Source organism: Astatotilapia calliptera, chromosome 23, assembly GCF_900246225.1.
Source record: "Astatotilapia calliptera chromosome 23, fAstCal1.2, whole genome shotgun sequence".
Classification (NCBI taxonomy): domain Eukaryota; kingdom Metazoa; phylum Chordata; class Actinopteri; order Cichliformes; family Cichlidae; genus Astatotilapia; species Astatotilapia calliptera.
Genome location: NC_039323.1, coordinates 1063318 through 1083320, shown reverse-complemented (window position 1 = coordinate 1083320; position 20003 = coordinate 1063318). Strand labels below are relative to the sequence as shown.

The following is a 20003-nucleotide window of genomic DNA, read 5'->3' as shown; positions in this document are numbered from 1 at the left end:
TACTGAAAAACCAACTTTGACTTATAAAATCTGATTTGGCAAACTTTATGGCCTTGGCCTGGTGCAGCAGGTAAATAAAGCTGCGTATCTGTCGACTGCAGTGAAAACACAGCCTGCTTTTTCACTGCCCTCCGTCTCCTATTCAGTCAAATACATGAATCCTAAGCTGTCTGCGGCCGGCGTGTTGCTGTGTGATGACACACGTCCAACCATATCTGAGAGCTTTGTTCCCTCTTTGATTGTTCTGACCATCTGCCCTCACTTCCCCTGCTCCTCCCCTCTGTCTTTATTAGCAGCCCACTTTCACAAGTGACCTGGGAGACACAGACACAGCCGAGTGACCTTTTTTAGATCAGATGATTCATCCTCCTTCTGCTTTTTCTCATCCTTCCCCCCTCACTGTGTTTTTCTCCATCTTGCAGGGCAGTGGTGGAGAAGTACCTCCTGGAGAAGTCTCGTCTGGTCTCTAGGGAGAAGAATGAGAGGTGAGGAATGACGGGGTCTTGACCCTCATGAGGTCGTCTTATATAACCAGGACCTGCAGTTGTGTTTATTTGCAGATAATAAACACTGAAAAGCAAGTTTTGACCAACAGTTAAGAAGATTCGTTGCTGCACATTGAAACCAACTCGTCGCCTTGACGCTGCCTCTCGTGTTGCTCACTGCACTGTTTCCTACCAACTAGACTGCTAGTCTGTCGCTGCTTGTGTGACTAATATGCAAACAGTTATTTCACTTTGGTAACTTAGAAACGCAGTCAGAGCGACGTAATCCTGCTTCATCATTCTGTTTTCTCTGTGGGATCTATCAGTGAGTCAAAGGAAGAGGCCGACTGTCACAGATAAACTGACATTAACATCAGTGGTTCCTGCTGAATGCTGATGATGATCTTTAAAAGAAACACAAGATTAAAAGAGTATAATCTAAAAAGTGGGACTGACACTAGTTTATCCTTTGTGTATATGTGTGTCTGCCACATGGAGGTGTGCGTATCTGTCCTTAAAAACACACGTTAAACTCTGGAGCTCAGCTGATGCTTCGTGTGTGTAGAAAAGCCTCCAGTAGCTGTTTTTAGGTGGGAGACGAGCTTCCTGTCGAGGTTTTCACAGCTAGTTTTGGAAAATCTGTTCACCTACTGCTGCCGATTACGTCACGTTACCCCCCGCCCACTGCCGCCTGCTCCGTGTGCGCCGTTAATCACATAGTTGCAGTTGCAGTTGACGGTGCGTCTGCTGGGTGGTGTTATTGTTTCTTAGTGATAAGTGTGGAAACTCATTACTCCCGTGTGCTCATACAACAAAGCTACCTGCTCGCTGATAGCGCCAGTGGAAAACTTCTGTAAACAGCACCGAGCTTCAGACTTTATAAAGTGTGTTGACTCAGTCTGTTTGTGGCCATAAGCTCGTACATCTACTAATGAACAGCAATGGTATAAAAATGAAGGGAACTTTTTCCCTCAGTAATAACTTGGTGTAAAGTTCATGTTTTTTTTTTCCTTTTCCAGGAACTATCACGTGTTTTACTACCTGCTGCTGGGCGCTTCAGAGGAAGAACGAAAGGAGTTCAAATTGCTGCCGCCTGAAGACTATTTCTACCTCAAGCAGGTACAGAGTCGCTGCTCCGGCGCCACAGGGGCCTCAGTCGCCCTCCTCCAGGGCCGCCTGTGACAAATGTGATAAATATGGAAATGAACAACATTTATTTATTTAAAATATTTGTCTGGTGTTTTGGCCCACAGCATCTGCTCGATCTGCAGCTGGGCTTTAGCTAAGATAACATTTAAAGCAGGTTTTATTTAGGAAGCTGCCTGCATCATTTTAATGTTTCATAGCAGGCTCACGTTTTGCTTTTGGTTTTTTCCACCAGCAATGGAAATGTTTCTTAAGTATTAAGGAATCAGATTTGAGTTACACTCATCAGGACGGCTGATGAGCTCATTTATACCTAAAATGAAGCATTTTCAGATAAAGTGTGACGTCTCTTTTGATAGATCAGGAATCAGCAAGCTTTCCTATCTAAACTATTTTCTCCATTTAATTTCAGTCTCCTGTTTTCGGCCCACCAAATAACTTTCCTGTTGATTTTTAACCTTTGAACCTGGTCATGGGCGTGGCCTTTACAGCAGGGGTCGGCCACCCTGAGCATTCGAGTTAATCTGAGAAGGTGCATCAAAAATAAATGGCCGGGCCAGCGGTGCACATCGCAGATTAGCTCGCGTAGACACGTTAGTTGTGCCGCTTCTTAATGACGCTATCTCAGCTAACAACCCCAACTACCAGATTCAGCTTGTAATTGGCTAAAAATCACTCCGCCTACCGGTGACAGAGGCGTTGCTAGCTGGCAGTTTTTACGCTTCAAACGCATCAGGGATCTGTCTGCTCAGCATCAGCACCATGGAAATACACACAAACACAACCACTGATATAGAGCGTTATTACATGTATTGCTAATGCCACGGTTGCTATGGCGCAGTGACGTCTGAGGGAACTTTAGACGCCACTCGTCATCAGAAAGGTGGCCGACCCCTGCACTACAGTCACACCGTGCTTCCCTTTGAGTGACCTGATATATTCATGAATGCAGCCAAGCTGCAGTCCGTGTGTCCTGCATGTTAATGAGCCGCTCTTTGTTCTCTCTCGTTGTTATTCCCCTCTCCTCCACCTGCTTTTCACACGCCTCCGTCCTTCACCCGTGTGTCCGTTTTGCGCTTCACCTTTTTATTTCCATCTCCAAACACTCGATAACTGCCTCGTTCTTGTTCCTCGCAGCAAAATTTTAAGATTGAAGATGAGGAAGATTTGCGTCACGATTTTGAACGGCTGCAGCAGGCGATGGAAATGGTCGGCTTCCTTCCCGCCACCAAGAAACAGTAAGTGAAGTGAAAGCCTCGCTGTTCCACGCAGAAGCATCTTTGCCTTCAGTCCTGTAAACACGAGTTATGTTAGTGTGAGCACTGAGTCACATTACCAGCCCCAGATTACAACAAAGATACTTTTCAGAGCCTGGCAGTCTCTGCAGCTAATGAGCCAATCAGCCAGTTTATTAGAGACGGCGTGCAGCTACTACAATGGCTCTATTCAGTTCACAGCTCAAAGGGACGCTCGGGCTGAAGACCAGCACCACACGTGTCTCATGTTTGTCTTCTTTCTAAAGTGTGTCATTGTTATTATTGTGTCGCAGGATCTTTTCTGTGCTCTCCGCCATCCTGTACCTTGGCAACGTGACCTACACGAAGAAGGCAACGGGCCGAGATGAAGGCTTGGACGTGGGCCCACCAGAGGTCCTGGCAACCCTCTCTGACCTACTAAAGGTAACTTGAATGTGTGTTTGTGACTCCGTGCTTCAGTTTGTGTAGGTGTGTGCGGCTGCCACTGTTAAACTGCTGATGTCACTCAGGTTAAAGAGGAGCTGCTGGTGGAGGCGCTGACTAAGAGGAAGACGGTGACGGTCAATGACAAGCTGATCCTGCCCTACAGACACTCTGAGGTGGGCTCAGGAGCATCAGTGCAGTCTCTCATTAGCGTCTACTTCCTCTTTATTCGTGCTTTGGATTTCTTCTTCCTGTTGGTGTGTTCTGGGTTTTTCTGCCTCTAACGCTCTGTGCATCGCCCCCTCTTTTATCTCCTATCAGGCCATCACAGCACGAGACTCTATGGCCAAATCTCTGTACAGCGCCTTATTTGACTGGATTGTCCTGCGCATCAATCACGCACTGCTCAATAAGAAAGACATGGAGGAGTCTGTTCCAGTAAGAAACACACACATCAGAAAGTGCAAAGACATGAAAAGTCCAGTTAGGTCGCCTCCCTTTGTTCGCTTGGCGCTGGCGTTCACTTGGCGTTCTGGTTGTTTTCCAGTGCTTATCCATCGGTGTCCTGGACATTTTTGGCTTCGAGGACTTTGAGACCAACAGCTTTGAGCAGTTTTGCATCAACTATGCAAACGAGCAGCTGCAGTATTACTTCAACCATCACATCTTCAATCTGGAGCAGGTGAGACGTGCAGTGGACGCTGCACTGTCAGGAGGTTTGCCTTCGAGCGCCTCAGACTCTCTGTTTATAATAACGAGCGTGTGAAGGATGACTCATCCAAACATTACCCGATCTCCGCGGAGGAGAACCGTTATGTGGGAGTTCGTGCTGGTTTATAAATCAAGTTATTGTAATAATATTGCATTTTTGTAGTCAAACATAACTTTGCAGTCACACGATGGTGCAGTTTGTTTCTTTTTGAGACTAAAAATCCAGATATTTGGGTTAAAAGAGCAGCGGTGACACGTTTAACCTCTTAATGCTCTGTCCTGTCGCATCCAGGAGGAGTACCAAGCAGAGGGCATCACCTGGCACAACATCGACTACATAGACAACGTGGGCTGCATCCATCTCATCAGCAAGAAACCCACTGGCCTGCTCTACCTCCTGGATGAGGAGAGCAAGTAAGAAAAGTTTATTTTAATCGACGTCGATTTATCCTGATTTTCTTTTTCCTTAATCTGTGCTTCTCTCATCGTTCCTTCTTCTCTGTGTCTGTGACCCAGCTTTCCACATGCCACAGATGAGACTTTATTAGCCAAATTCAAGCAGCAGCACCAGTGCAACAAATACTTTGTCCCCACGCCGGTCATGGAGCCCGCCTTCGTCATCCAGCACTTTGCTGGGAAAGTAAAATATCACATCAAGGTAGGGAGTGGAGACAAAAGGACGATTGGACCTCGGTTTGAGTGCGAGGGTTTGTGTCTCACTCGTAACTGCCTCTCACCTCACCAGGATTTCCGGGAGAAGAACACAGACCACATGCGCCCGGACATTGTGGCGCTGCTGCGGAGCAGCGACAGAGCGTACGTGCGGCAGCTCATAGGCATGGACCCGGTGGCCATGTTTCGATGGGGCATCCTGAGAGCTACGATCAGGGGCCTCGCTGCTTTCAACGAGGCCGGTCGCACCTGGGCAGCAAAAACTGCAGGTGTGTTATTAGTGTGAAGACATGCCAGATTAATTATTTAGCACATGATTAATCTTAATAACTGAAATGAATCGTCTGCAAAATAATCTGAATTCTGCAGATGAATTAATTGTTAAGCTGATAATTATAAAAGACTGCATTGGTTTCAGTGAAAGTAAGCGATATGATGACTTTCACTGCTGCAGTGTCTCTGCTCCATCATTGTGCACATAGAAGTAATGCAGCCTGCAGAGTTGAGGCTAAAGTTTCTCCAAAACTGTTCCCACAAGTCTGATTTGCTGCCTTTTTATTTGCATTATCAGGATTAAATATACTAAACACACAAAAAAGAGTCATGTGACTTTGATAACACCTTTTTCCTGCCAGAAACTTTGAAATCGAACGGCTTTCCCGATGTTAATAATGATTTTTCTCTCTTGTGTTTGTTCGGGGTGTCAGGTGTTATCCGTCCAGTCACCAGAACTCCTTTAGGAGAGCTTCAGCGGTGCAATACCGCAATAGAAAGAATGTACAAGTAAGTAACGTAATTCAACACGAAACTATGAAACTCGCCTTCTGGGTGTCGTGCTCGGGCTGGTTTTTTAACCTTCAGGCTCTTCTGGAGGAAATCTGTGCCTGTGGACGTGGCAGCTAATAACGGTGTTATTGTCACGAAGCACAGACTGATTATTTTAAACGGGATCAACATAATGTTCACCCTTCATGAAGCTGCCACACACACACACCAGCTTCCTGTTGGAGGTGAAAGATCTGGACCTCCACATTGATCCTTTCTGCTTTGTTACTGTCTAATTTGAATTGAATCCTCAGCACTGGCACAGACGCATCTCTCACCAGCGCCACTAAAGATAAATCCTCCTTCACTTTACCTCCGTCACCCATATCCTCTGTGTGTGCGGTTCTCTCCTCTCCGTTTCCCCTCCACAGACGAGCTTCTATGCTCGATTTCTACTTTGATCACTCAGAGGAGCGCCCTCTAGAGGCCTTTGAAGACATCTTTGCTAGCTTTGACAGTAAGAAGTAAGTGAATTTGTTTGGCCAGGGGAGAGACGTGAGACACCAGAGAGCACGAGGCCAAACACGAAGGAACTGCGTTTTGTTTTGTGCCGTTTTCTGAGTTTGCTCTCGTTTACAAACAAAGCGATCATCCGAGCTGTCCAACCACAGCACTCGGATACGTTACATGCTAAAATGTCTGCTCCCTTAAATATGGAGTCAGCCCAGCACAGCAGCCGAACTGAGCTCAGCAGAGTCGTGCTTCGTCTTCCCTCACTGTAAACCCCCAGCTGCAATAATCCCTCTTCCTCGTATTTATTCTTGCTGTAGAGCGCAGGACAGTGTTTGAGCTGGTCCGCTCTGATTAGCCACCTGGATTACTTGCATCAGGAAGCGCTCGCAGACACTGGTGCAGGTGCCGACAGCCCTGCTCTCACACACAAAGACGACTGAGAGCTTTCAGAGACTGGAACAAAACCATAACAGATATTTTGGTCTGCTGAGACCTCTGCCTCCTGCTTGCAGGTCTGAAATTATGTTTCAAAAACACCCTAAATTCAGTTTTCACCAACATTCAATCGCCCGACGCTTTCCAGATGTGCAGCAGTGAGCTGCAGAGGTTATGTTTCACTGGCACATTAATTGTTGTTCCTTCACTGTCTGACCTCCTGTTCTCATGTCCAGTCGTGGTAAGTACTGCAAAAGTAATGCATGGACTAGATCTGAGGCACGGAAAAGCCCCGTGTACCATTAACCTCACCGGCCTCTGTTGAAGTACCAGAGGACGTCCAGCAGCCACACAGCCAGTAACAGCCGCAGCATGGAGACAGAGGGAACAGCAGCTCTGCATGTGATCTCACCACAGTGTGTGTCCCCGTGTGTTTGTGCGTGTGCGTGTGTGTGTGTGTGTGTGTGTGTGTGTCTGTGTGTGTGTGTGTGTGTGTGTCTGTGTGTGTCTGTGTGTGCGTGCGTGTGTGTGTGCGTGTGTGTGTGCGTGCGTGCGTGCGTGCGTGTGTGTGTGTGTGTGTGCGTCCGTGTGTGTGCGTCCGTGTGTGTGTGTGTCTGTGTGTGTGTGTCTGTGTGTGTGTGTCTGTGTGTGTGTGTGTGTGTGTGTGTGCGTGCGTGTGTGTGTGTGTGTGTGTGCGTGCGTGTGTGTGTGTGTGTGTGTGTGTGTCTGTGTGTGTGTGTGTGTGTGCGTGCGTGTGTGTGTGTGTGTGTGTGTGTGTGCGTGCGTGTGTGTGTGCGTGTGTCTGTGTGTGTGTGTGTGTGTGCGTGCGTGTGTGTGTGTGTGTGTGTGTGTGTGTGTGTGTGTCTGTGTGTCTGTGTGTGTGTCTGTGTGTGTGTGTGTGTGTGTGTGTGTCTGTGTGTGCGTGCGTGTGTGTGTGTGTGTGTGTGTCTGTGTGTGTGTCTGTGTGTGTGTGTGTGTGTGCGTGCGTGTGTGTGTGTGCGTGCGTGCGTCTGTGTGTGTGTCTGTGTGTGTGTGTGTGTGTGTGCGTGTGTGTGTGTGTGCGTGCGTGTGTGTGTGTGTGTGTGTGTGTGTGTCTGTGTGCGTGCGTGTGTTTGCGTGCGTGTGTGTGTGTCCGACCCTGTATCTCCCGTCCTCTGTGTCCTTTTTTTTGCTCTTATAGGGCTTCATAGCTTCCTGGTTGTGTGTCTGTGTGTTGTGGTTTCCTTCTACATGAACACTAAAGGTTTTGTGGGTCATTCTTCACAGTGTGAAAGCTGACGTTTCTCCTGAGTGTGTGTTTTTGGTGGTTTGTTTTCCTAACAGAGATGTTTTGTCACACCCCGCTTTACTTCTTTTCCTTCCCTCCTTCTTTGCCCCTTCTCTGTTTCCCCCCCACCTCTCCTGCTTCCCCTCCCTCCCCCCTGTTTATGCCGATTGTGCGTGTGCGTGCGGTGTGATCAGAAACATGCATGCAGAGATCATCAGCTCCATTAAGAACTTGCAGCTGGATGGTGAGGACCCTCGCAAACTGCTGCAGTCCTGGGGTCGCCTCCGCTTCCCGCGACACGTCCTTCAGTGAGTCTGCAGACAGACCTGGCATCAGCTCCTGCTCAGATCAGTGCAGCTCAGGCAGACCATGCTCATGTTAAACTTTATTTAAATAATAAAGTAGATCACACGTGTTTGGAGCTGGAGTCGATATTTCCAGCAGTGACTAGTTTCCGCGGTCACATTTAAAGCCAGATGATTCCAGTCTGATGTGATTTGATCAAATAAAATATTCATTATTGCGTTTTCATATTGTTAGCTCTGGTGTGTAGGTGCCGAGGTTTCTTGAAGGCTGAAACGCCATGAATACTTTTGCTGCTGCATGAATTTCTAGACTGTTGGCATGCAAGGTCCTTCAGAGCATCTTGTGACGTAATGGCCCAGCAGCCTTGCAGCATGTTACATTTTACAGCAGAAGCAGCGGCGAGGATTTGAAGTTTAGGGTTTTGTTTTTATGCAGTGATGAAAGAGAGAGTACGTCTGAGTACGAGCCTCTGCTGGGCTCATTGTGTAGAGTTACATCCCGTCTCCTGCAGCATACATCCTCTTCCTCTGTCTGTCGTCCTTCCCTCGTCACTCACCTTCTCATCAGTCTTGCTTCTCGCGCTCGTCATTCATCCGATTCAGGTCCAAGCCTAATGTTCATCACTGTCTGCGCATGAAGGAGTCACCCATCCATACTAACCTGGCCTTCACGTACATCATCCGCTTCCTCATTAAGTCGTCAGGCGTTCAGCACTTCTGTCCGTCAGACTCAAAGTTTGTTTCTTCACTTTTTGCAGGAAAAACAAGGGCATCAAAATAAGGCAACCCATCCCAAAGGTAAAGTGTAAAGGCAGATAAACCTGAGATTGTGCTCTTCCTCAGTTTGAAGATTGCAAGCAAAGGAATTCATCTTCCATTTATTGCTCTGCAGAGTTTGCTGGATTCTCGATCTCTAAAGTTCATCGTGAGCCTGACGTTGCAGGATCGCACTACCAAGTCTCTGCTCCACCTGCACAAGAAGAAGAAGCCTCCCAGCATCAGTGCCCAGTTCCAGGTAACTTTACCTGTAACCTTATCTGCACATTGTGCTTGCAAACAATCGCCTCTGCGAAGCTTCGGCAAACCGCTGTTTTTGTTGTCCTCAGACTTCTCTGACCAAACTCTTAGAGACTCTAAACAGAGCCGAGCCTTTCTTCATTCGGTGTATCCGCTCCAATGCTGAGAAGGTAAGCGCGATTCTTTAGTCGTTGATGTTTTCTTTCCTTTTAAATGCAATAACAGCGTAAATTCTTGGTGCTTTTAATAACAAGAACTCGTCACATTGTTACCACTTTGTAAATGAGGATCGTGGGTATTTATGTCAAACTGAGCAGAAGGAGATGCATCTGGATGAAGCCTTGGTGCTGCAGCAGCTGCGATACACGGGTATGCTGGAGACCGTTCGCATCAGGAGGTCCGGCTACGGAGCCAAGTACACATTCCAGGTATTGCAAACGTGCCCTTCCTTTGGGAAATTTACTTCAGGCGCGGAGTTCATATTTTCATGTTGATTAGATGTTAATATTCTGGTCTGCGTCAGGGCACATGTGAAAAACAGAAGTGGAAACTGCTCCACCTGCTGTATTCATATGCTTTTCTGTTCCTGCAGGACTTCATGGAGCAGTTCAGGGTTTTGCTGCCAAAGAACGCGACTGCCTGCAAAGAGGACATCTCAGCGCTGCTTGAGAAGAAGATGGGCCTCAACCCGACCACATACCAGATAGGCAAAACAAAGGTACAACCTGTTACGCTCCTATAAACGTGGTCCTGCAGACACCAGCATCCACATTCGTGATGCCACCCTGGTGTGTTTTGTCCTTTCAGGTGTTCTTGAAAGAGCTCGAGCGACAGCAGCTGCAGGACGTGCTGCACAAGGACGTAATGCGCAAGATCATCTTCCTGCAGCGCTGGGTCAGAGCTCACCTGCAGAGGAAAGAGTTTCTAGAAATGAGGCAGGCGGCCGTCACGATCCAGGTAAACACAGACCCGATTCCAAACTCTGGGAGGTATTTTAAGAACGGTGCTGATTGTTTTCACCGTCGCCCTCTCTCTCAGCGTTCATGGCGTCGGTACCGCAGAGAGGAGCAAAGACGGCAGGCGGCCACTCTGATCCAGGCGGTGTGGAGAGGCCACAGACAGAGATCGGCGTACGCCAAGCAAAGAAGAGGCGCTACCAAAATCCAGGCCCTGGTCAGAGGACACTCTGCACGCAGAAGGTAGAAAACACACTCGGCAGGGCTGCCTGTGTAATCTGCTGCGTGAGAGGTGACGCTGACAGTCTGGTGTCGCATTATCTGCTGTGCATTTCAGGTGCCTTTCAATCCGTGAGGAGAAACGGAAGAAAGAGGAGGAGGAAGAAGAGGCTCGGAGGAGGGCTGCAGAAGAAGAGAGGATGCGAAGGGAAGAGGAGGAAGAGGCAAGAAGAAAAGCAGAAGAGGAGCAAAGGCGAAGAATGGAAGAAGCAGCAAGGAGAAGGGCAGAAGAGGCAGCCAGGAAAGCAAAGGAGCAACGACTTGCAGAGGAACCTCAAACGAGAGAGGACTCGGATATAGAGCTGGTCACTGAGGAGATGCTGGATAAAAACCTCAATGCACAGGGTTTAGAGGAGGAAGAGGAGGGTGAAGATGTTAATAGAAGTTCAAATTCAGAGGAAGAACGTGGCAAAGAGAAAGAGCTGGAGCGTGAGGCAATGCATTCGGAAGCTTGCAGTAACCAAGCTGAGGCTGGACCCCAGCTGGATGAGGAGGAGGAGGATCTGGAGAGCCAAACACTAGAAGAGTCAAAGGCTGATCTGCCCTCTGATAGGCTCATCTCCAGTGCACTTACGCCCACATCTCCAGCTGAGGGTGAGGATAAAGAAGCTAGCACAACCTCCACACCTCCAAACGCTGAACAAAAGAGACCACAATCTTCGACTGTTAACAGGGGCCTGTCAACCAGGAGCCAGGAGAAGAGGGAGCAGAGGAGGCAAAGAGGGCTGGAACACAGCCGCAGAGAGTCCGAGCGAGTCGCCTCGTCTTCATCCACCAACAAGGATCCCACGACCACGCCGAAGAGCAAAAACCAGGAGCCATCGAAGCTAAAAGAGCGCTCAGACAGCAAGGAGCTGGACCAGTACACCTTTGTGAACTGGAAAGTGAAGGAAGACAAGGGAGCGAAGAAGGAGGCAAAAAGTTCTCCTCCCTCCGCCGGTCCTGTCCGTCCGTCTTCATTACCTCTGGCGCCCGCCGACTCTTTGTCGGAGAGAAACGGCCTCAGCGAGAATGTCGGCGCGGTAAATCTGCAGCGTCGGCCTGGGGCGATAAAGGAGAAGCCGGAAAAGTGGAGGGGGAGGAGGAGTAACGGGGAGCTCTCTGAGAACATCAGCCCTTCTCCACCTCAAAGCAGAGAACAGACCAAAAAGCTGTACGTCTCATTCTGCTGGCTGAAGCTACTTTACAACAGTTGGTTCAGTTCGGCTTTTCTTTAATCGATCTTCCTCTTCTGTCTGCGTTTCAGGAATGAAACATTCTCGTCGATCGACAGCTTGTCTCCCGGCTCTGATGCCGGCGCTTCCATCAAAGAGGTATTTTCCGTCGATTCAATGTAAAGTGACCGTTATAGAGAAACGTTTGTCAGTTTGTGGAAACATCTGCGCTCTGATGTCGTGTAAGTAACTGGATATTCTCTGCTGAACAGCTTTCCCCGACTGACAGCTCTGGTGATGTTTCAAAGGGAGGCTCCGTGAGAAAGAGACAGCAGGAGGCTGCCGGGTACCAGGATTCAGCCCACTCAGTCGCATCCACACCTGACAGGTACCACAGCTGCTGATGGAGTGCAAACACATGTTCTGGTTGCATAAAAAGAAACGAATGAATGTCAGGCGTGTCTGTGACGTGAACTAATGTGTGGTCGTTCTTATGTGTTTTGCTTCTGTGGATCGCAGGCCCAGCGGTTTCTTCAGCAAAATCTTTAAAAAAGGCAAAGATGCCCAGACTCCAGACAACGGGGAGCTGACCTTCGCTCAGACTCTCAACGAGAAGTCGACCGCATGGGAAGGTAAATCGCACAAGAGGAGTAGCTGAAGCTGCTTTGCTCACCTGCTGTAGTTTCTGGCCTTAACGACTCGGGACGCATTCTCTCTTTCAGCCCCGATATCCGGACACGCGCCCCGATCTCAATCCGGTGACCGCGGCGGCAAAGCTATAGGCAGAAATCCCAGCATTAAAATCAGCCGAGCCACACGAGTCTCTGAACAGTGGAACGCCTCGCTGGATCGAGAAATCACCAACGCCAACGAGCTGCGGCACCTCGACGAGTTTCTGGGCAACCAGGTGAGCGAAAGGCGACAAGATGACGGACTCGATGAAGGAAATGAGATTCGCACGTTTCTAAAAGGGTTTTATTCCTCTGCAGGTGAACGATTTCCGCTCCAGGAGCAAGACGCTGTCAGAGACGGAAAACATCTTTGTGACAGCCACCATGCAGTTCAGAGAGAACATCAAAGCCATGTATTCTCTTCCTGTAAGTCTCTGAGCTGCCATCAAAGCAGCTTCATCACACGATCAACGTTCACCCTCACCATCGTCTCTTCTTCCTCGTTTTCCCTCCCGTCTCCTAACAGAAACCCACCATCGGCTACAAAGGTCTAATGTCAGGCTACCAGAACAAAGTGATGCACCTGGCAGGGAGCAAAAGGAAGGAAGAAGTCCAACTGGTGGTGAACCTGTTCCAGTCGGTGCTGGATGGTTTCATCAGAGGAGAGATGAAGAAGGAGGAGGCTGAACCTGCAAAGGTAAAAACAAAGCAACTCGACTTGTTCAGCCTCGTCACTGCGAATAAGAAAAACAGTGTTCACACCTGTGATTTGTGCCTGTCTGTCGTCAGCCCGCCAAAGCGAGAAAGAAGAGGAGGAAGAAAGACAAAAGTGTAAGTGATGCAGCGTTTGACGTCTTTTATCACAGTAATGATTTTGTCTTTAATTGATTGGTTGTCTTTTCAGGTGGAAAATCCGCTGGATCACATTTTCAGTAACTATCAGGTCAACATTATGCAGTCATGTGACCAGTGTACTTCCTACATCTGGGGCATGGAGAAGGCCTACATGTGCAGCAGTGAGTGAGCCCGACGAAGCGTTTTCAGCACAGCATGCTGTAAAAGACTCAAGTTCAGCTTCGACTGAGTTCAATTCTTAATCTTTTCTCACAGATTGTAAAATGGTGTGCCACAAGAAGTGCATCTCCAAGATAAACATCGACTGCTCCACCTTCTCTGCCAAAAAGGTGGGTTTTCATCATAGACTGTAAGTAAAGGATGGCTGGTTTGCATTTGCCCACCAAAGGTTAGACCTGCACACTCCTGCAGCATGTCGGTGCAGTGGTTCTCCTCCTCCCACCGTCTGCTAACATTCACATCTGGTTAATCCGTGATTTGAAGTCGTGGATGAGAGGAAGACGAAGTGTTTAAAGTTTGTGGAATACTGTAAACGAGTTAATCCAGTGTTTTAAATGATTCTCATCTACTTAAAATTACCTGCTGTTCCTGTTAACTCAATTTAAAAAACACAAACATAATAAAAATGATGTGCTAGTTGACATTGTGTGTAAATGTATGTTCAAAGGTGGTGTGTAGTCTAACCTGCACGGAGAGGTCAGGAAGACTACGAAATGTCACTCCCTTTCATGTCATAGCCACAAAGTAGCCACGCCCAGAATCAAACCTCACTTTGTTTTTAAATGTAACCATAATTTCCTATCATCATGAAGAAGTTTGAAACTCATGTTTGGGACCATGAACTCATCACGAGACGTTCACTGAACTAAAGTCGAGTCATTTTTCTCTCCAGTTGAGGTTTGTTACCATCAGCGTTGCCCTCTACTGGCCATTGGAGAGAATGCAGTTTTAAGAACATTGGCTTCGATTTGCAGTGGTATCCATCTTTTATATACAGTCTGTGTTGTGCATTAAATAAAATACAGGGCTGGGTTAGTGATTAGTCATAAACACTGTGCATAAAAAGTTTTCTAATCCAGCCCCTGTTCCACTAGCTTTGAATAAAAAATAAAATTTTCTAATCAAGTCATTTTTTTTCTGCTGGTCTTTTTAAGAAGCATTTTTGCACTGTCGCCGTCGGCTGCATATTTATCTTTGATCATAGACACGCAGTGTTTGAAAACGTTAAATAAAGTTAATGAAAGCGGCCCTTCGGGAGGAAGCAGCTGCCTGGGAAGCACGCTTCCACGTGTTCAATAATATTTGGGAACATGTTTCTATATATAACAGCGCAGTGAAGTTTGTAGTGAAGAATGTGATTCGGATGTTGTGGGTGGATCATGGCGAGGTCCGACTGACCGCTGCCGTCTGGTGACTCCACAGAATGATGACGAGTTTACCGGGCAGCACTTCGGGGTGCGTGTGTGTCACCTGCTCAATGAAAAGAATCCGGTACCGATGGTGCTGGAAATGATGCTGGAGCACGTGGAGATGCACGGCCTCTACACGGAGGGCATCTATCGCAAATCGGGCTCTGCCAACCGGATGAAAGAGCTTCACCAGAAACTGGACACAGGTCAGACATCAACTTGGTTTCTGCTTTTTCTGACTCCTAAAACGACATCGCTGAGCTGACGACGACTTTGTGTTTAGACCCCAACTCGGCCTGCCTCGAAGACTATCCCATCCACACAGTGACAGGCTTGGTAAAGCAGTGGCTGAGGGAGCTGCCAGACCCACTGATGACCTTCACACATTATAACGACTTCCTGCATGCAGTCGGTGAGGAGGACGTTTCTCACTAGTGCGCTCGTGTCTTTGCATTTTTGTCTGTTTTTGAAGAATTGATTTTTGTTGCATTTTCCTCTCGTCAGACCTTCCAGAGAAGCAGGAGCAGCTTCATGCCATCTATAAAGTGCTGGACGAGCTCCCGACTGCAAATTACAACACCTTGGAGAGGCTCGTCTTCCACCTCGTCAGGCAGGGATCCTCGTTTGTTTGATTCTGATCACTTCTCCTGCGCTGAGATGGCTCATTGCGTCCCGTCTTATTTGTTATGCGTGTATTCAGTTAAACGGCGAGGTGATCATTTACAGCAGTGTGTGATTCTCCTGCAGGGTGTGCAAAGAAGAGGCTCACAACCGCATGTCTCCCAACTCACTGGCCATAGTGTTTGCACCGTGCATCCTCCGCTGCCCGGACAGCGCAGACCCACTGCTCAGCATGAAAGACGTTGCCAAGACAACCACGTAAGACCGCCAAGAAATCTCATGAATGTAATATGAGGGTTGAATTGGGTGGGTGTGGGGTCTTTGTGTTCACTTGGACTCTGAAAGAGGAAATATTTACATTTTAATTTGTTCGGTTAAGTCAGTTTATTTTATATAGAACCAATCCTCACGATGCTTTGTATTGTAATGTTAAGCCGCTAAAATAGTAGAAAGAAGCCCCACCAATCACATGAGCCCCTCCCGTGAGCCGTCTAATTGGTCCAAAACCTCCCAAAGGCTGGAAGGAGTGTGGGTCCTGATCACTCTTTTGTTTGCAGATGTGTGGAGATGCTCATCAACGAGCAGATCCGGCGCTACAACGAGAAGATGGAGGAAATCGAGCAGCTGGAGTACGCCGAGGCTCTAGCCGTTAACCAGCTGAAGCTCAAGAGGCAGAACACGGTGAGGAAGAGAGCGCCGCTCGCCTCTGTCCGCGTCCTTGTCCATTTAGACAAATTAAGTCGACACTAAGAAGCTGGATGAAGGTCACGTAATAAAGTCGACCCCACTGTCAGAATCTGATATCTTTAGCTTCCGTGCGTAACGTGTCCAATGTTCCTTGTCTCTCTTTAGCACTACTGGCGTTTACCGCTCAGGCTACCAGCTCCTTACAAAGGAGCGGTGGTACGTATCATCGATTTCTCTTGGTAGAGTCGACCTTGTAGTTGTAGTTTGTAGTGGTCTGCCATGTCGAGGCGCCTGTGCATGGCATGTAAGATGTGGGTCAAACTTTGGCTGTCGTGTGTGTGTTTGGGGGTTTTTCTTTCCTTAATACTGTTTATTCTTCCATACTAACTGGGAATAGACTGCATGTTGCTGTTAACTGGTTTGTGCCCTGCTTGTGATGTGAGAGCACACCGTGGTTCTGGGTTTGAAGGACTGTTACTACCTAAGAACAGCTGTTTTGTGACTGATTTGTTCAACCTTAAGAGGAAAGAAGGCCACAGAGCTCTGAAGGTGGTGTTGTCTACAGAGCAATCACTCGGCAGCACATTTTGGTGAAAAGAGTAAAAGTGTGTATTCACTTGGATCTCTTTGAATACTTTCTGTAAGAATTCATATGCAGGTGCATGAAAACCTCCCCATCGACCTCACTAACACCTTTTGGTTCAGTTTCAGGTTTGGGTTAAAGTCATGTGTGTCTGTTTCTTTAGCGTTTGTTATACTGTGGACGTTTTCAGTTTGGGTGAAGGTGTGATCCTCTGTCTTGTGCAGATGCACGAGAAGGTCAGCACTGATCTGAGCGTGGTCCCCGAGAACGAGCCTCTGGATTCGGACACGGAGGCCGAGAAGAACCTGATGGAACGTATCAAGTCCATCAAACAGGAGAAGTAAGATTGCGCTCTCAGCACTTTTCAGTTCCTCAGGTGTGCTGTCTTCATTGTCCAGTTCCTAATGCATGTGATTTCCTCTTCATCTCACCTTCAGAGAGGATCTTGCCTGTCGCCTGCCAGAGATGGAGCAGCCTGGTTCAGACCAGGAGAATCTCGACTCCGAAGCCTCGCTGAGCTCTGAGAGCCTCTTGGACGAGCAGCAGCGCTCGGCTCACAGCTCGGAGCCTGAAGGTCAGTAGTAAGGTACAGTCTGGACTTCCTACCTGTTTCTGTCTCCTGCGGGTTTCTGACCAGACCGCGGGGCCTGCTGGGCGGGGCCCTTCCTGTCTTTTGTGGCACAGGTCTGGACCAGTGATGGTGAAGGTGGGCGGTGACGTCTGCTCTGTAGCAAAGCAGGTCGGAGGAACGGCAACCGTGTTTTTGTGTGTTTGTGTGCATGTAAATGCATGTGTGGCACGGCTACATGCTCACGTTTCACCCAAAGTTGATTTGCTGAACATTTGGCGTCCACATCAGATCAGATGCTTGTAATTGTAACTCACTGGGTGCATTTTGATTTTTCTTCTTGCCTAACATGGTTGCATGATCTTCCTTTTGGCTTTCACTCTGCTGTGAGCCTCTTGGTTAAATATTCCTCATCCTTCCTCTATCCTCTTCTCTTCCAGGACGCGGTGCTCATCAGCTGAGGAGATCCAAAGCGCTTTGTCTTCCCAAACCTTCAGATCTGACCCAGAGGCCTAAAGTCCCCGGTGGACGCATCTCTGTGTCGACCCTCACCCCTGCTAGCTCCACCTCTTCTTTGGCTAGCTGCACTTCTTCAACTTCTGAATCCTCCAACGCCTCCTTCAGGCATCCGCTTCAGCGTCGCAACCCCATCATCCCAAACACGGTTAAACTCCCGCAGGGAGTCTGCTCCCAGGCGCCAACCTCGAGTCCACCTCAGTCTCACGCCCCTCCCGGAAGCCGAGCGCCTGCCTTCTCGGCCAAGAGACGAGAGCAGCCTGGCCGCCGTAAAGACAGCACCCAGTCCCTTTACCTCGACGGGTCAGAGTGCGACTTGCTGCTGCGTTTTTCTTCCTGTCCTCCTTCAGCCGCCTCTTCCTCTTCTTCCGTCTCCACGGCTGCGCCCACTCCTCAGCTCCAGCACAGCGACATGAAAGTCTCAAACGTCCACAGACGGTTTTCTGACCCAGACATCCCGTACATGGATGATGAAGTCTGAGCGGGAAGGAGCACAAACGACTGGAACGGTGAAGAGGATTAAGGACGGCGACCCGCAAGCAGACAAACAAAAGGAATTCAACCGCTCTCGGATTCGACGCAGCAGAGCGCTCGGACAGGCTGGAACTTGATGTGTGTAAAGGAAAGGAGAGACGCGACGCAGGCGCAGCTGCTGCGGCTCCACATGCATGAACCCAGCTCGCACAAACTGCAGCTGCTGCTGTCTGAGGGAACTAACGTGTCGTTAGTCAAAAGGACTGGACCACATGTTGCCAAGCACCTTTTCAATCTTTTTAATATGTTGTCCTCACTGTTGATTACTTCAGTGGGACCAGAGGCAGTTTCCTCCCGTAGCCTCATAATGATTTTTTTATTAATTTGTGCTAATTCAAGAAAATATTGCAGGTTTCAGTCGCACTTTTCATTTCTTAGTTCTCCCAGTGAGTGAAACCCGCTCGCTGAAACGTTAGCTAGTGCCTTGATGTTGTACATTGACTTGTTAAAAAGCTCATTCTCATGTCACGATGATGGAACGGTGCTCGCAGAGGGAGGGATGTGTTTGTCGTGGAAAACAAGGACCTAAACCTGCACATTGTGACTGTTGCACACACACAGCATTCTCTGTTCGCCTTCATGTTTTACCCGCCGCACAACACACCAAATAGGAAGTCATTGCATTCACGCAGCAAAGGGAACGGGAGCAGCACACGCCACTTTCTCCACGGAAACCCACACAAACCCAGCCACGATCCAAGAGCGGTGCCACCGCGTGTCCTTGAACTTCCCCTCCTCTAAAATCACTCGGTCCCATTATTAGAAAAGTCTGCTGAAGCACAGCTCCGGCCAACTTTGTATGAGATGTAATACTAATGTTCCTCTCTGACTGCTGATGATGATGATGTATGATGATGTTAGTTCGTCTGGATTATGAGGAAGATGTTCTGATGTGTAACAGAGTGCATGGTGACTTTGACTGAATGAGCTGTAATGTTTCTTAGTATTAACATGAAAATACAGTACATGATGCTTGTAACGTGCGCTGCTCTGTGTTTCCATCACGCACAATTAGAACGATTTTCTTTTACGCTGGAAACAGAAGCTGGTGATAAACAAGAGTTATTAAAATAAAACTGTAGGACGTTTATAAACTCTCCAGGAGTTAGTCTGCTCCAAATTAGGTTCATAGGTTGACTTGGACCTTCAGCACAGACAATATGTAGTAACATGAAACTAGAAATACTGCACATCATGGCATTACATTAGGTACATGTTGCACCTGGTGTGGTCTCCTGCTGGTGTAGCTCATCTGCTTCAGGGTTTAACATGTTCAGAGATGATCTTCTGCACTCCTATAAGCTCCAAGCCGTCGGGCCAGCCTCTGATCTTTAGCATCAAACTGCCGCTTGCTGGATATTTTCTCTTATTTGGATCTTTATCTGTAATCCCCAGAGATGGTTGTGTGGGACAATCCCAGCAGATCAGCAGTCTTTGAAATCCTCACACCAACAACCAGCCCTGTTCAGTATCACTTAAATCCCCTTTCTTGCTCATTTTGATGCTCATTTTGAGCTTCAGCAGGTCGTCTTGATTATATCTGCGTGTTTAAAAGCACTGACTCGGCTGATTTGATATTTGCATTAACCACTAGGTGAACAGGTGTACCTAATAAAGTGGCCGGAGTGTGTATGTTTAACATTTTGCTTTAAGATGGCTAAAACTCCCAGAGGTGGGTATAATTTTACAGTCTCACGGAGCCATTCCTGCCTTAAACAGTCATTACAACTCGGGTCAGGTCTTCTTAAATGAGCCGCTTCTTTGTCACAGTAAACTGCAGCCGTCTGCACAGACCTCGCTGCTTTTGATTTTGTGTGGAGTGGAATTAATGCACCTTGAGCACACAAAGGCTCCACAGTTCAGGATCAGCTGCCACAATGCAAGATCTGTTTTTCAAGTGATGTCATACGAGTCATTTCTTCAGACTTCATAAAGCTGCACCAGAGCCGCGCACAGGAAATTACACCAACATGAGTTTTAACAGTGTCACGCAAGCGCCCCTTGAAGTGGTTACATTTATTTTTGCCGTTTTTACGCCCTGAGCTGTGGTCAGCATTTTCCTTCCTGGTCATGGGTGATTTACCAGCCTCGCACACCATCCACTGTTAAGCAAATTAAAGTTTATGTTGTTTCACGTACCTCCATGCGGGTTGGGATACGTGAGTCTGATAGATG

At 48.1% G+C, this 20003-nt stretch overlaps 1 protein-coding gene across 5 annotated transcripts in view; it reads left to right on the top strand.

Annotated features, from left to right (window-relative positions):
- The window catches only part of LOC113015645 (myosin IXB), a 57906-nt gene extending 39099 nt beyond the window's left edge, over nucleotides 1–18807 (top strand). The window contains exons 6-44 of one of the 5 annotated variants that reach the window (XM_026157726.1): nucleotides 423–485; nucleotides 1505–1604; nucleotides 2769–2869; nucleotides 3181–3310; nucleotides 3397–3486; nucleotides 3632–3748; nucleotides 3858–3992; nucleotides 4314–4435; nucleotides 4538–4679; nucleotides 4767–4962; nucleotides 5401–5476; nucleotides 7868–7981; nucleotides 8737–8776; nucleotides 8871–8993; nucleotides 9085–9165; nucleotides 9313–9423; nucleotides 9588–9713; nucleotides 9803–9952; nucleotides 10034–10194; nucleotides 10289–11383; nucleotides 11477–11543; nucleotides 11657–11772; nucleotides 11904–12016; nucleotides 12107–12291; nucleotides 12374–12481; nucleotides 12582–12752; nucleotides 12845–12886; nucleotides 12960–13071; nucleotides 13166–13239; nucleotides 14333–14525; nucleotides 14603–14731; nucleotides 14824–14929; nucleotides 15067–15198; nucleotides 15498–15621; nucleotides 15793–15843; nucleotides 16435–16550; nucleotides 16648–16784; nucleotides 16895–16949; nucleotides 17219–17284. In XM_026157726.1, the coding sequence (XP_026013511.1) occupies nucleotides 423–485; nucleotides 1505–1604; nucleotides 2769–2869; nucleotides 3181–3310; nucleotides 3397–3486; nucleotides 3632–3748; nucleotides 3858–3992; nucleotides 4314–4435; nucleotides 4538–4679; nucleotides 4767–4962; nucleotides 5401–5476; nucleotides 7868–7981; nucleotides 8737–8776; nucleotides 8871–8993; nucleotides 9085–9165; nucleotides 9313–9423; nucleotides 9588–9713; nucleotides 9803–9952; nucleotides 10034–10194; nucleotides 10289–11383; nucleotides 11477–11543; nucleotides 11657–11772; nucleotides 11904–12016; nucleotides 12107–12291; nucleotides 12374–12481; nucleotides 12582–12752; nucleotides 12845–12886; nucleotides 12960–13071; nucleotides 13166–13239; nucleotides 14333–14525; nucleotides 14603–14731; nucleotides 14824–14929; nucleotides 15067–15198; nucleotides 15498–15621; nucleotides 15793–15843; nucleotides 16435–16550; nucleotides 16648–16784; nucleotides 16895–16908 (5263 nt within the window). In that variant the 3' untranslated portion in view covers nucleotides 16909–16949; nucleotides 17219–17284. Of the gene's footprint in view, nucleotides 1–422; nucleotides 486–1504; nucleotides 1605–2768; nucleotides 2870–3180; nucleotides 3311–3396; nucleotides 3487–3631; nucleotides 3749–3857; nucleotides 3993–4313; nucleotides 4436–4537; nucleotides 4680–4766; nucleotides 4963–5400; nucleotides 5477–7867; nucleotides 7982–8736; nucleotides 8777–8870; nucleotides 8994–9084; nucleotides 9166–9312; nucleotides 9424–9587; nucleotides 9714–9802; nucleotides 9953–10033; nucleotides 10195–10288; nucleotides 11384–11476; nucleotides 11544–11656; nucleotides 11773–11903; nucleotides 12017–12106; nucleotides 12292–12373; nucleotides 12482–12581; nucleotides 12753–12844; nucleotides 12887–12959; nucleotides 13072–13165; nucleotides 13240–14332; nucleotides 14526–14602; nucleotides 14732–14823; nucleotides 14930–15066; nucleotides 15199–15497; nucleotides 15622–15792; nucleotides 15844–16434; nucleotides 16551–16647; nucleotides 16797–16894; nucleotides 16950–17218 lie in introns of all 5 variants that reach the window. The other 4 variants (XM_026157724.1, XM_026157727.1, XM_026157725.1 and 1 more) reach the window with 4 other exon arrangements.
- Nucleotides 18808–20003: the final 1196 nt, after the last annotated feature.